This window comes from Mya arenaria, chromosome 13 (genome assembly GCF_026914265.1).
Source record: "Mya arenaria isolate MELC-2E11 chromosome 13, ASM2691426v1".
Taxonomy (NCBI): domain Eukaryota; kingdom Metazoa; phylum Mollusca; class Bivalvia; order Myida; family Myidae; genus Mya; species Mya arenaria.
The window spans coordinates 16,554,452-16,567,934 of record NC_069134.1 but is presented as its reverse complement, the minus strand read 5'-3'; the positions used below and the strand labels follow the sequence as shown (position 1 = coordinate 16,567,934).

At 34.9% G+C, this 13,483-nt stretch overlaps 1 protein-coding gene across 2 annotated transcripts; it reads right to left on the bottom strand.

Moving 5' to 3' along the window:
• Positions 1-2,340: 2,340 nt before the first annotated feature.
• LOC128212825 (uncharacterized) lies at positions 2,341-13,376 on the bottom strand. Of its 2 annotated transcripts, XM_052918166.1 has the most exons (16): positions 13,264-13,376; positions 11,001-11,257; positions 10,092-10,270; positions 9,636-9,736; positions 9,235-9,512; positions 8,648-8,803; positions 8,287-8,327; positions 7,797-7,891; positions 7,316-7,496; positions 7,107-7,184; positions 4,525-4,782; positions 3,912-4,178; positions 3,652-3,687; positions 3,312-3,502; positions 2,938-3,099; positions 2,341-2,521 (listed from the first exon to the last, which is right to left on the bottom strand). In XM_052918166.1, the coding sequence occupies exons 1-14, from the start codon at positions 13,372-13,374 to the stop codon at positions 3,336-3,338; spliced, it is 2,205 nt and encodes a 734-aa protein (XP_052774126.1). In that variant the 5' UTR covers positions 13,375-13,376; the 3' UTR covers positions 2,341-2,521; positions 2,938-3,099; positions 3,312-3,335. The 2 variants fall into 2 exon arrangements, with proteins under 2 accessions (XP_052774126.1, XP_052774127.1); XM_052918167.1 differs by lacking the exon at positions 3,652-3,687.
• Between the last annotated feature and the right edge of the window lie 107 nt (positions 13,377-13,483).

Here is a 13,483-nt window from a genome sequence, read left to right as displayed (position 1 = left end):
AAAGCGACCAGATTTCGGTTTACAGTCTCGCCGACGTTAATAATGTCGTGTGTTATTCTAGTTTTCTGTGACGCAACTGCAGCATCATTTTCTTGATTGATATCGGCAACAGTAGACCTGCTTTTCACAATGGTATTGTACTTATTTGCAGCAACCAGAGGTGTCGACGCTGATAAAGATTCCGATATCTGACTTGAAGTGTTTGGTTCTAGACTAAACAACGAACATTTTGGTTTACCAATTTGCATGTCCTTTATGTCCCAAACCTCATTATCGGATAGATAAACCGAATCACATTTGTACCCCTGCGCTGATTTAGGACCATTGTTCACAACTGCCCATTTAACTTCCATGTCGCTTCCAAAAGAAGAAAAAGCAGGAGCATTTACCGACATCACCGCTATATCGCTGCTCAACCGTGACTTTATGCGGATATCAATTTTAAACACGTTGTCATTTTCATTAACTTCAACGATTTCATCTCGCGAATCACAAACAACTGCCAACATGTACGTTTTTGTTTGTAAGTCAACTGGAAGAATAAAGCTGATATTCACATTAAGTATTTCATTTGGTCTGAGAGTAGTTAATCTTTTTTCCGATTTTAGTTTATTATCCAGGGCGTCCAAAACAATATCTTCACTTAAATAAACACTATCAAACCATTTCCCCCAAACAGAAGTATTGCCAGTGTTCACAATTTGGTATTCAACTATAACGGGCTGACCACCGTGCAAACTAGGCAATTTGGTATTGCTTACAATCTGAAGGTTTGGAAGTACATAGGAAAGTTCAAGAATGGGTGACTTAGCAAGGCCAGTTGTTCCATCCGTATTGCCTTCATCTATTCCATCGTTTGCTATATTATAAGATACAATGTATATTCTAAGTATTCCCGGGAATATCGTTGGAATTTGAAATGCTGATGTAGCCGTGTATTTCTGCCCCGTACCGAGAGCACCAATATGAACAATGTCTTTGACATGCCACCCTATCCTTTTGAGTTCGGATACGCTTTCGACATTAACGTTTACAACATAAACTGAATCAATCCATGACGTCATCGAAGTCTTGGAATCGCCCGTATTTTCAACACTGTATGTAAAATTGACAATGGAGCCAATTTCAAACGTTCCATTAACACCCAAAGAAGTGATTTCCCCTATGTTCGCAGACAATATTGGGGGAGAGGCCATCTGTATCCTTATAGGTGAAATGCTACATAAGGCATTATTAGCTGTTGAGTTAGCTTCATACAGTTCTCCAGAAAACACGGTTTGTACACATATGAAAATATTACCTCTGGCTTTCGATGGTAGAACAACATTTTCCTTTTTTTATAGAAATCTTGTGATTCAAGGGCAAGCTTTATTTTAAAAGTATTTAAAAGATTGAAATCGGAGTCAATGGATTTGTAGAATACGGCATCCTGCCATTCATGTTGCGTATCCATTGAGTTCCCAATATTCTGCACTTCCCATTCAACAGATACAATGTTTTCTCCAAGTTTAAGAGAAATTGCATTTGCTTCTATTTTCTTAACATATAAATCTGCAGACAGCGCTGCTTCAACATAAAGTTCCCTCTTTGCAATGTTATTTTCGGTATGTGCGCCCTCAAAAATCATGCCATTTTCATTAACTATAATGGTTAAATATTACTGTCCCGACATTTCATTAGGTAGGCTAAAACCAATTGTTTTAGTGTATGTTTTTTGTTTCTTTAAATCGGTCTGAACAGCAAGTCTTGTGTTCAAGTTCAGTATGGCTTGAAGGTTTCCAATGGTGTCGGATATATATATTCGGTCCGTCCATTTCGTACTGCTAATGTCAAAACTTCCGACATTTTGAACAGTATAGGTAATGGAAACTCCTTTCCCGGCTTGAATGTACTTGCTTAACATAACTGCCGTGATTGTTAGGTCAGCTGCCCTTAATTGCAAGTATATTGTTGAATGTGTTTTAACGTCGTCTAAGAGATAGCCATCCCCAGAAGATAAAGGGTCCAGGTCTGTGGTAAGCCTAAACACGACGTCTCCATATACTGTGAACGGAAGATGAATGGTTTCACTAATATGATACGTCTCGTTTGGTAAATGACCAATTTTGTTGCGATATGTTCGTAGTACGGTAAAATAGTTTTGATTTGGAGTTTTAACCAAAAGATAAAACCATTGAATTGAAAGTGTTTTTCCGGTACCAACGTTGTGAACAGACCAGTCAGTATTTAATAGTGTCCTATTTGCTTCATAAATAATGGTCACATTGAAGTCCTCCACACTTAATTCAGGTAGTGCCTGTTGTACTGTTACTTGTTGTGTGATTTCATTGTTTGCTTCGTTTGAATATTCGAAAAGTTCGTTTCTGATATCCGTTGTAACGTGCAGTGTATACTTGTCAGTTGGAAGCGCTGGTACAACGTAAAACGTTACGGTTGAAGTATACGTTTCGTCCACTGACAAACCACCGAAATGGAACCTCAACAGACTCGCAATTATTTCATTACTTCCGGATGTCAATACCTGTATTATAAAATATAGTAATTCAAAACTTTTAATTAGAGTTCAATTAATGAAAGATGACAAAACCATGATAAACACGATGCTGGTTGTTATTTAACAATGCAATCGCCCTTTTAATGAATTTATATTTTGTCAATAAGTAATAACAAATTGTTGTATAATCTTATTAATCGCATTGACTACCTCTGATTAAAGTAAATTCCAACAAGTGGCCAAGCGAAGCGATGTTTCCATTCGCATCATGTATGATAAGGCCGGCACGCGGCAGAAGAAGATGCATGTTTTCGGTGTCATTGAACAGGTAAGAGAATCGTAATTTAGTCATGTTTTTGATATACTTCTACTATGGTTCGAAGAATAACACGTTTATTAGTGCTTATCTCTACAACAGTGTAGGTGAATATGAACCAACTTACCAACAGATCAGTCCAATATATCTGTGAACGGGGTGTTTCGCTTCCAATGTTTTTAACTGTCCACGATAAAGTGACGGTATCATCGGTCGTCCAAACAGGTGGTGTTAAAATCGAAGTAATTTTGAGATCGGGAGGTGGTGTTAAAGCGATATATAGCGAATTCTGCTTAACAAAACAAACAACACATTTATCAGTTGAAGATTTATCACTCAAAATTTATGGGGGGTTTTCATGAGTATAAAAATAATTTTAATAAGAGTGTCACTTTAAATGTATTGAGTCTTCTGATATAAGCTCAGTTCGTTTAAAATGTAGGAAGATTTCCTATAATATAGGCATACTCCTATAATATAGGCATACATTTTTAGGTGTACCTGCGATGGACTAATATTATTGTCCTATTCTAAAAATTCGTACACTTTGTCGAATACGTCCGTTTCAACAAGGATGAAATAATCTCCGGTTATAAATTCTGGAATGTTGACTGCCCTTGATACTGTATAATTATGTTGTTTGTCCATGTCACCGTTGTGTAACACATCAGCTAATCTTTTAGAGCTTCTCTCTGAAAACAGAAATGTGTTTCGATAGAAAAGAAAGATTTTCTCGCTCCTGCATGCAACTAATGCAAAGGGTCCATGTTGTCCGAAGCTGTCGCATTGCATGTTGATTCTGGTTTTGTGTCACTATTACATTCAATTGTAAATGACTGACCTTTATCACAAAAAGTGATATTTGGTTTCCCGAAATCTGGAAAGTAGCAATTATATACGTACGTACGTGCGTTGGTGTGAATAATATGAAATATAGTTTACTACTGTTTAAACACTTTCTTTCACAAAAATCCAAAATATTTTAATCCATATGCCCACCTTGAAATTGATCAACTTACTATATGCAGTTAAGGCTAATGAAAACATGTAGACAAAGTCTCCAGTTTTGATAAAATTTTCCTATTATTGCTCAATTTTAACCTGTTATCCAGCTGTATTGTACTCGAATCTCATTGCCAACAGTGTCCATTGCAGATATGTCGAGAATGTAAGTGACATTTGAATCCATGGACGGTAACCTCCAAACTACTCCTTGAATATTGCAGTTCACCTGATACGTCTGATTATCTGTCATAACATTGCAGGCAACGGTGCAGGGATACGTGCAGGTCCACTGAAAATTTGCCCTAGTCGAATTACTGATCGTTGGTGGAGTCCTCTGCATGGTTAAAACCGGTGGTGTTGTATCTAATATAACCAGTAGAAACTATTTTAGTAAGCACACAAATCTCGTATTGCCGTCTACTCTCGTGTAATATTAAAAGGTCACGTAAATACACGTAGATTTCTATTACCAAAAAAATTAAAACCTTTCCCAAAGGTATATAATGTAATATAGGTTCACAGTATTTAGTAAATTAAATTTAGTTGCAAAACATCAAAAAGTTCGTATGAAAAATAATTTACATTTAGAAGAAAAACGCGTACCTTTTTTAAATTAACAATGGACGTTTGTTTTATAAACATGTCTGCATTGAAATTAAAACATAACATGAACTTAATAAGTATATCTTGTTAGTGGTAATATACATACCGACAGTCCAAGCATGTTTCTCTGTTGCAGAGTTACCCTCTAAATCTGTTGCAGTCATGGAGAAAATATACACACCCTCGTCAAGCATATGTTCTTCCCATGGACTTTGACATGGGAACACTGTTTCTATTGACACATTTGGTCGTGTTAGTTTGCAGATCACAGACAAAACTTCTTCGTTTATATTCCACAGTACATATCCAGTCGAGTTTGATACAGATGGTGAATTCAATATTATCCTCGGAGGCGTGATATCACCTGCAATTAAAAAAGTGCTCTCAATAAGCATAACCAAGTTTTGAAAGTTCTTGTCTGTTTGTGTCTTTACATGAACAATTTCAACGATTGGTTACAGTTATTTTAACTTCATTTAAAATAAGAAAAAATGATGCCATATTTTTATCAAGACAAAAGGTTTGCCAAAGACTTATGAACATCGGATAAAAGTTATGATTAGCTTTTAAAACATTTCCAAAAATGTTTTCTGGTGACCTAGGTACTGACCCTAAATGAATCAGTTTTGAGCTAAAACAAACTGTAATCAAGAAAAACATCATAACCGTTTCGCTAAAACTAACATCAAGAATGTTCGAAGTGTTTTTCAATGAAGTTTTTAAGCCAACATTACCCAGTTTACAAATTTATGAAATCTCACTCAGACTGGCCAAAAATGTTAACAATACTATGAAAAGATGATTCTTAGTGGCCTGGGTTTTGACCCGACTTTACTCAATTTCGAAATTAACCGAAAATTCACCATTGCAAGCCGTCCATTTATTGATAATGAAGATTGAGTAGTAAATATAGCCAAAAGAGCGTTCATACGTTTTCGTGTTATATACTGATGCAGTTTTGATCCAATCCGAGATTCTGCCAAGGCAACGAAATTGACCAAAGTATATGCAGATTGGGACGCAACATAGCCTGACGTATTTAACCCGCATTACCCAGTTTAAACTCGTCCAAGTGTTCAAAAGGTTCATAAAATATTTCCAAGAGTGACCTTTTTCGCACCACATAATCAAGTTTCAAACACCTTTGATATTGATTCAAAATGAACAATCTGACTCAGTTTCATGTAGATTGGGGCAAATACATACCTTCTAGATTGTTTACAAGTTTTTCGAAAGATTTGCAATAGTTACCTTATTTTTTTTACCGTACATATCAAAGCCTCAAACTCATCAGAGATTTTATCAAAAGGAACATTCTTATCAGGGTCAAAGTAGATTGGACCGAATAAAGCCTTTATAGTACACAAAAGTTAGATAGGCCAGCAAAGCTTATGCAATAGCGCGGTGTCCGTCGACCGTGCGTAAGTATGTGAACAATTGCTTGTGAACGCGATAAAGTCTTCAGTTTAATTGTATCTAACTAAAACTTATTCAGTAGTTTGATATCCATGAGAGCTTAGTTTCATTCTTAAACCAGTAATTTCCGCATGCATGACTGGATTATGACCCTTTACATTATCAAAATTTCTGATTTACCCAAATGAAAAATTACAGTCTAAGACAGATAACCTGTACTCAGTGCAGTTGGATCTTTTGCTTAACACTCCCTTGCCTCTGAGAAAGAGGTAAACTTACAGTCTAAGAGAGATAAACTGTATTCATAAAGTGCAGTAAGTTTTTTTCTCGCCTTTGTTAAAGACGGTCGATTGACTTTTAGTGAGTACTCGATTTATAACCTTGTGTTTGCTAAACTTATTCAGTAGTTAGATAATGAATTTACGACGGTTTCTTTTGAAAAGAAGCCACATCCGCTGAATGGAATTGTCAAAATTGCTATTATACGGCTTGTGAACACAACATAGACCCAATTTCATTTTCGACCTTCACCAAACTACTTTAGTTGTTTAATATTGATAATACCACGCCTTTTGATAAATAGCCAAATCCGTCCATGCATGACTTGATAATGGCCCTTCAAATTGTTAGAATCCACATTGCTCCAACAGCCCAGTGTTAAGTATTTTGAATTTCATCAAAAGAAACATTTATATCGTGAAGATTTAGCAAAATTATAGCTACTGGAATGTTCACAACGTTTTTAAAAGAGTGAAAATAGTTTTTGACCACATTTTCGAATGCATCAAAATAATAATTAGAAAAGATTGCAGATTGGGTTTTAAAAAAAATGGTACAGTATCATACTGCTCCGGGATGCTATTCAGTTAATCATTCTGAACAAATGGCATAAGATTGGGTCAAAATCATAAACTAGAGTGTTCATAATATTTTTGTAAGCTTGCCCTAGAAGACCTTGTTTTTATGCGACGCTGTTTCAACCTCGCCAGTGATTTTTTTCTTTGCAAGTGTTGAAAAAAGAGGGTCATTATTGTATCCCCTTGTTAGTTTACGAGGCAATTGTGGACAGACGACGGACGCCGGACAGATAACGATCCTTATAGCTCATCTGAGCACACCACGAACTAAAGGCCTTATAGATGGATCTGGTGGTGTTTGTAGTAATAACATAACGTTGTATTGTAAAGTGTGGTCCTGTGATAATATTTCAAGTAATTAATTTATAAAATAATAATGCCAACGTCACCACAAACCTTTCACTTCTTTACTTACGTATTGTTATTCTCCAGAAGGAATGATTGTCAATGGCTGGGGATTCTGCCCCACAGTGAGTCACTCCTTTTACAATACCTAGTACAATAAAAAGAAGAATTTTATAAACATAAAAAGACTTGTATTTCGTGGTGGTTTTGAAAAATCATGCACGACATGTGTATAAAACTTTATACAATCAAGTGTGTTTTGAAAAGATATCTACACACCAAAATCAAAGGTGAAGTAGTAGGTTTGTTTTTCCATTAAACTAGTTGTGGTGAAGAACGTGAGAGTTCTGTTATTCTGGTCGAGGAAAACCCTCTCTCTATTGGAGGCAGGAATACTTTCCATGAGGGTATTGTTGTCACTAAACAAATTGATGAACGATTGACGAGTGCCGCGGGTAAACTAAATAAGACAAACACTGAACAGATTAGAAATGGAACGAGTAATAGTCGACTGCAGTCAGCAAATACTTTGAACTATTCGTTTTCCAATCCCACATAATGTTGGATTTGGAGGCGATTTACCATTATTTCATATAGTCGTTTTTTCACATGTGTGGTATAATGAACCGACATCTAACATTTAATAAACATAGTACATATTGCAAAATGTTATATATTATTCAAAATTGACTTCAAATAAATACACTGAGTAATAAAACAAGTAACATTGCAAATAATATGATTCTGAAAAATATCCTACCTCCGTAGAATTCAAAACAAGCGACCATGTTCTCTGATCTGGGTTAACCGCGCTTGTAGGTGATTGTGATCCTTCAACAATTGCAGGAGGGGTGACTAAAACATTTCCAAATATTTACAATCTGTGTAAGCAAGTACCAAGGAAAACTACAAGCGTGGTACAACAGTCGCAGTCATGTGAGTATTTCGTTAACATATTTCTGTTTCTGTGTCTTATATTTTAATTTAAAGAATGTCATTAATGCCGTTATGTTACCAACCTGGAAATTTTAAACATTTCATAATTATTTAGTTCAACTGAGTATCAAGTTTCTTAAGATAAATACAAAACATGTAATCGATTGTATAAGAATTAACGTTTCACATATATATAGTCTACACTTTGATACAAGCCCATGCTTGCTTAAACTAATGTCTGTTTTACAAAACTCACCGCGCTTTGAGTAAGATATATACACAGAAAACATTTTTAATTCAATTCGGCTTTTTACCTCCAGTCAAAAGAGTGACACATCTTTTGGGGCCCTCCAACCTGTAGCATAAATATTAAAGCGCATTATTTGTTTTACTATGTGCAAGTTGTTCTATGTAAACTATTTCAATGAAATGTCCAGTGGAAAGTTGAAATCTAATGTACTTAGTTATATTAGCAATGTTGGAATATAAAAGGAATGTAACCCTCAACAAATACCAAGTTTGGGTTACCATTACTCCTTCTATCATAATGGAATTTGAGTAAATACACGTTGAGATTAGAGATAACCATACGCAAACATATCATGTTGAAACACGCACGAACACCTTAATAATTGATATAATCTACAAAATCCAAAGTAAATCCGACCTACATACCCTGATGATTCTTTCGCGTTAAAACAGAAGACATTTGAAACGCCACTCTCATTGGTTGGTGAATATGTGATATTTACAGCCCATTCGGAAGGCGAAATCTGGTACAAACGTGATTTTGTCATTCCAAGTGGAGACGTTGTTTTAATTTCACTTATGCTGAAGCATAACAAATAAGCAAATAAGATATTTAAGCTTAAAAAGATGACACCCTCCTTTCACCATTCGATCAATAAAAAAACGTTCGTTTCATGTTATACCGGTACTTGATTACAAATAACACGGTTGTAACAAAACGTAGGATAAAGCCCATCACAATTATTTGCCATACGTGCTCTTATTATAGTTTGAATTGAAATGATAAAACATAGATACAATGCCAAAACAGCGCATTAAATCAATAAAACTGTTTGCAATCTTTGAAGGCTAAAACATTTGCTTTATAATGATATTGTTGCTGTTAATTTTGACCATGTTTTTCAACAAAAATAACCCTTCCAAATGATACTGTAGGGTCACCAGGCATCCAACAATACATAGTTGTTGGTCGGATTCCTTAAAAGGCAGACGGAGAAGTTAGAAATAAAAACCTTCTGTCCGAATGTGCCATTTTGACTGCAATAGCGGAGCTGTACACATGTCCCTTTGGAATACCTATACACGCATCGTCCGGTGGTGTTGGATTTATGAACACCATATACTGCCCACATGTTTCGTTTTCGTTTGCTGTGTAGACAAAAACCAGGAATTGTACGGGAATACTGCTGAGCGCATTCACCGAAGAGAAGGTTGCAAAGTCCTCAACTTGTATTGCAACAGCATACCAGCCCGTCTCATAAATTGTACTGTAAGTTATCGAGCATGTTACCTGGAAATAAATTAGTGCATGTACTTAAATATCATCGTTATCGAAAAATAACATTCAGGATCATTGAAGTCTTTCAACTGGTACATGATATTTTACATTTTATATGTAGAGTTTTGATCATACGTTATCTAATTCCGCATTTGGTAGACCGTTGCAAACTCCACCGCATTCCTCTGGAGTGTCTGCCCATCTACATCGTACAATGTCGCCGTCTATATCTCCAACTACGACAAGGAATGTTCACGATTATGAAAGGAAAGTGCAAAGAGCTTTTATTTAACTTAATTAATTCTTAACGGGTTTAACAGATATTAGAGGTTATTGAATGTATATGAACATATATGCATTTGTGTTCTAGAGTGTAGCTATGTTGCCACTACTGGACATATATACACTTCGTAAAGGTTCATGACAGGAATATGCTGACAAACCATCCGGCCATGAACGTAGCAGTCCGATGTGTATCAATATAAGGTTGTGAGTGTGTTTTTCATACATTGGGTCCATTTCTGTTTACCTTGCTATGTTTTACTAGATTCTCTGTCGATAAGTATATACCGCAACGAATTAAGTCAGTACCTGGAACAGTAATGGTGTGATTACATCCAGACTGCAGCCTCACTATAGGGGCTATTTCGGCTGTCGGCGAGGAATTGATGGTGTTTGTATCGTTCCTCGCAATCAGGAAAGCTGTGACTCTTAAATTCCAATCACCCCCACCATTGTTCAGGGTAGAAATCCAAGCGTTCCCAGTAAAGCTAGAAACGACCATTGTGTAAAACAGCTAAACATGCAGCACAGTCAATAGTTAACATCACACGGGCCACATAAAATATCGACATTTGATGAGGTAAGGTAACCCTTTGGATTATAATATGAAGGGTAGAAAGAATGATTAACATGGGAGAGGTTTTAGTTCTTTAAAAAGGTAGGAAAGTCCAAGTTTCGAAGACATTGTACATGTTTAGCTGATAAATGTATAATAGAAGTTAATATTTCAACACCTTCTCATACATCCATTTAATAGTAGGAACATAATAATTTATGCCGTAAGTAGATTAAGACTGAATCGCATATTCGAGTTCTGCTTAAGCCGGTGGTAGACCAATGAACAATCTCAATTAAACCGTGCAGCATAGTTTCTTACTATAAGATCTTTTGCTTCCGAATGATCGATCCTTTTAAATTATTGTAAAAAAAACTCTCGAAAGAAATAGTCGTTATTTGCGTTTAAGACACATAGATTTCCAGAAATGAACCTTTTTAGTTTTTACACTCTGCTTACACTTAGATCTAAATATGAAACTTGTCCCGAAGTATATCTAACACGTCTCTTTTAGTAAAACACAACTAGTTCCTTGTTACTGAAATTTGAAGTTACGATGTATTTTGTGCTTCTAAACGATCTATTAGAACATATATATTTAATTATTTATACATTAACACACAAGTCAATATAAAAATGTAAAAATGTTAGAAAAGTAGTACACAAATCTGATTGGTTTAAAAATATCCAATGGATTAATGGTCTCTGTGATTCTTCCTCTGCCAGACGACCAGTCTTCACTTATGCTGTAATCAGTACATCTGTAGAAAAGTTGGCCAATTATACCATAACAGTTGCCGTCACACACAATATCGCCTCCACCAATGATTGTACCATTAGCAATGACGTCATCATCACACTTGAACGCTCGGTTATCAGACATACGCCATGATATACGGAAATCGATGATAACCTCATTCTTCAAAAGAATATAATTGAAACAAATTTTGCATGTAAGAAAATAATCGAAGGGGAAAAAATGTATAACATGTGCAAGGTTATCATTTCAACATTTATTGGTACTACGAAGAACAAAGTTTGTAATGTTTTTATTACATATTCGCATTCAAATTCCGTTGATTTGATAGTTTTTCACATCAGTATTGAAAAATTTGATTAAACGGTTAAGTTACATTGTATGTGTTATTAAATGTTATATAAGATATAAAGTGGTGATAAATGAAATATATCAAAAGTGTTTTAACCATTTAGGAATACGTAGGGATAATCGAGCCATGTTTCGATGGATCATGCTCTTTTTCATATTTTTTCTTTTGATACTTTTTACACGCCCCATAATAATGTTAAAAAACATAAGCTATCGTGAGACAACAGACGAACTACTTTCTTGACCTGCGTGAAACCTTATGATGAGCCGGACATGTTGATGGTCTGAATATGATATAGAATTTATAATGTGCTTTATCTATCATATATCGATATTTGACTTCCATTTCACCTGTATCGTGATAGATATATTGTTTCTCTTAAGCACACGTGTTGAATTTATGATGCAATACCGGGATAATGCATTTTAGTATGAAAAATTTCGGTGAAATTTGCGGGTAGTTGGTTCGTCGAGTAACATGTTTTAGGAAATTCGGGTTTGAAATTGCATTTGTTTTCGTTAAAACTGTACATTTTCTTAAAGATTGACACTAACTCTACAAGGAAAGTCCAAAAATGTAGAGTTTGGTTAAGATTTGATACAAGTTATGGCCTCTTAAACAGGGTCATGTCGGCAAATACATGGAAATTCAGGGTCAAGTCGTCACTCTTTACAAAGATAATAAAATAAAAAATATAAAAAAAATAGTTTTTTTTTGCCTATTTTCACAAGTTACAGTTACCACATCATATTCATTCTAAAATTTGATAAAAAAAAATGATAAAAAAAAAACGGACGGGGGCGTGGTGTGTCAAAACAACGCAACCTGCCCCTGTGATCAAAGTATGCACTAACTTTAGGCAACTTGATAATAAAACAAATGATAATAAACTAATATGTTAACCCAAGTACTTCAATGATTAGAGATCCCAACTCTATCTGCAAACGGAAGAATACAATTCAGAGTAACTAATGCAAAAACTTTTCAAAGATACGATGTTATCGTTCTTTGAAACTATTAGCATAACACACAGTCTGCCTAAAAATATAAAAGGTTTAAAACTGTGAAACCATAGAGTTTCATGATAAAAAGCATCATTGTAATAAAACTAGGAACAAATAAAGAAAACATTATTAGAGATAAAAGCGACATAGCTAATCTTTTATTCCAAATGATTTCCTATGTAAAATATTTGAAGAAAATGACGTCACAAATTGCCAAAACATTCCGACTCAGCCAAAGACGGTTTTAAAGATAACATGGAAATCTGCAAAATTTTCATAAAATCAAAGGACTGAAGGCTTAGTTTTGTGAGGATGCTATCTATATTCAACCCTATATTTTGTTTTAAAACGATTTCCCTTTCAATATGAATGATTTCCCACAATATTTGATGTATTCTTCGCCGGCCAGTTAAAAATATCTCCATCGATTGTTTCTTAGTGCTTATTTAAGTAACAATGAGTCTTTAACCTACAATTTGAGAAAGGAGTGACTTATCTTAGAAAGAAATACGCCATGTAATAAATGGCTTGCTAGTAACCGTTTTCAATGTCAAACCAATTTATAATCAAGGATTGAAAATGAAACTTGAACAAACGTGAAAACAAGTAACAAAATTATAAATGGTATGCATCTTCACAATATGCAAAAAAAACGAACATTTTTCTTGAAATTCACGTAGACGTGCATATGTTTATCAATCAACAATTGAGGGTAAATAATGCAGTTTTTTACCAAAGACAATTCACTATAGTGGTTACCATATAACAGTACTTTTTGAAGGATCCTTGTATTTATTTTCAAAAACAATTACCTCATTTTCTCCTGGCTTCCACGTGATAATTGCACCCCTGAAATGAGAGGGCTCTACCTCTGACACAGCGGTAAAAAGTAGACACCATATAATCCTTTGAACTTCGATCATCTCTCCCTGGAAATGTACATATTATTGGATATATCGGTAAAAAAATATTATAAAATACTCACCGTAACAAATCAAATATGTAACAATATAGTTTCAATCAATTCTGTTA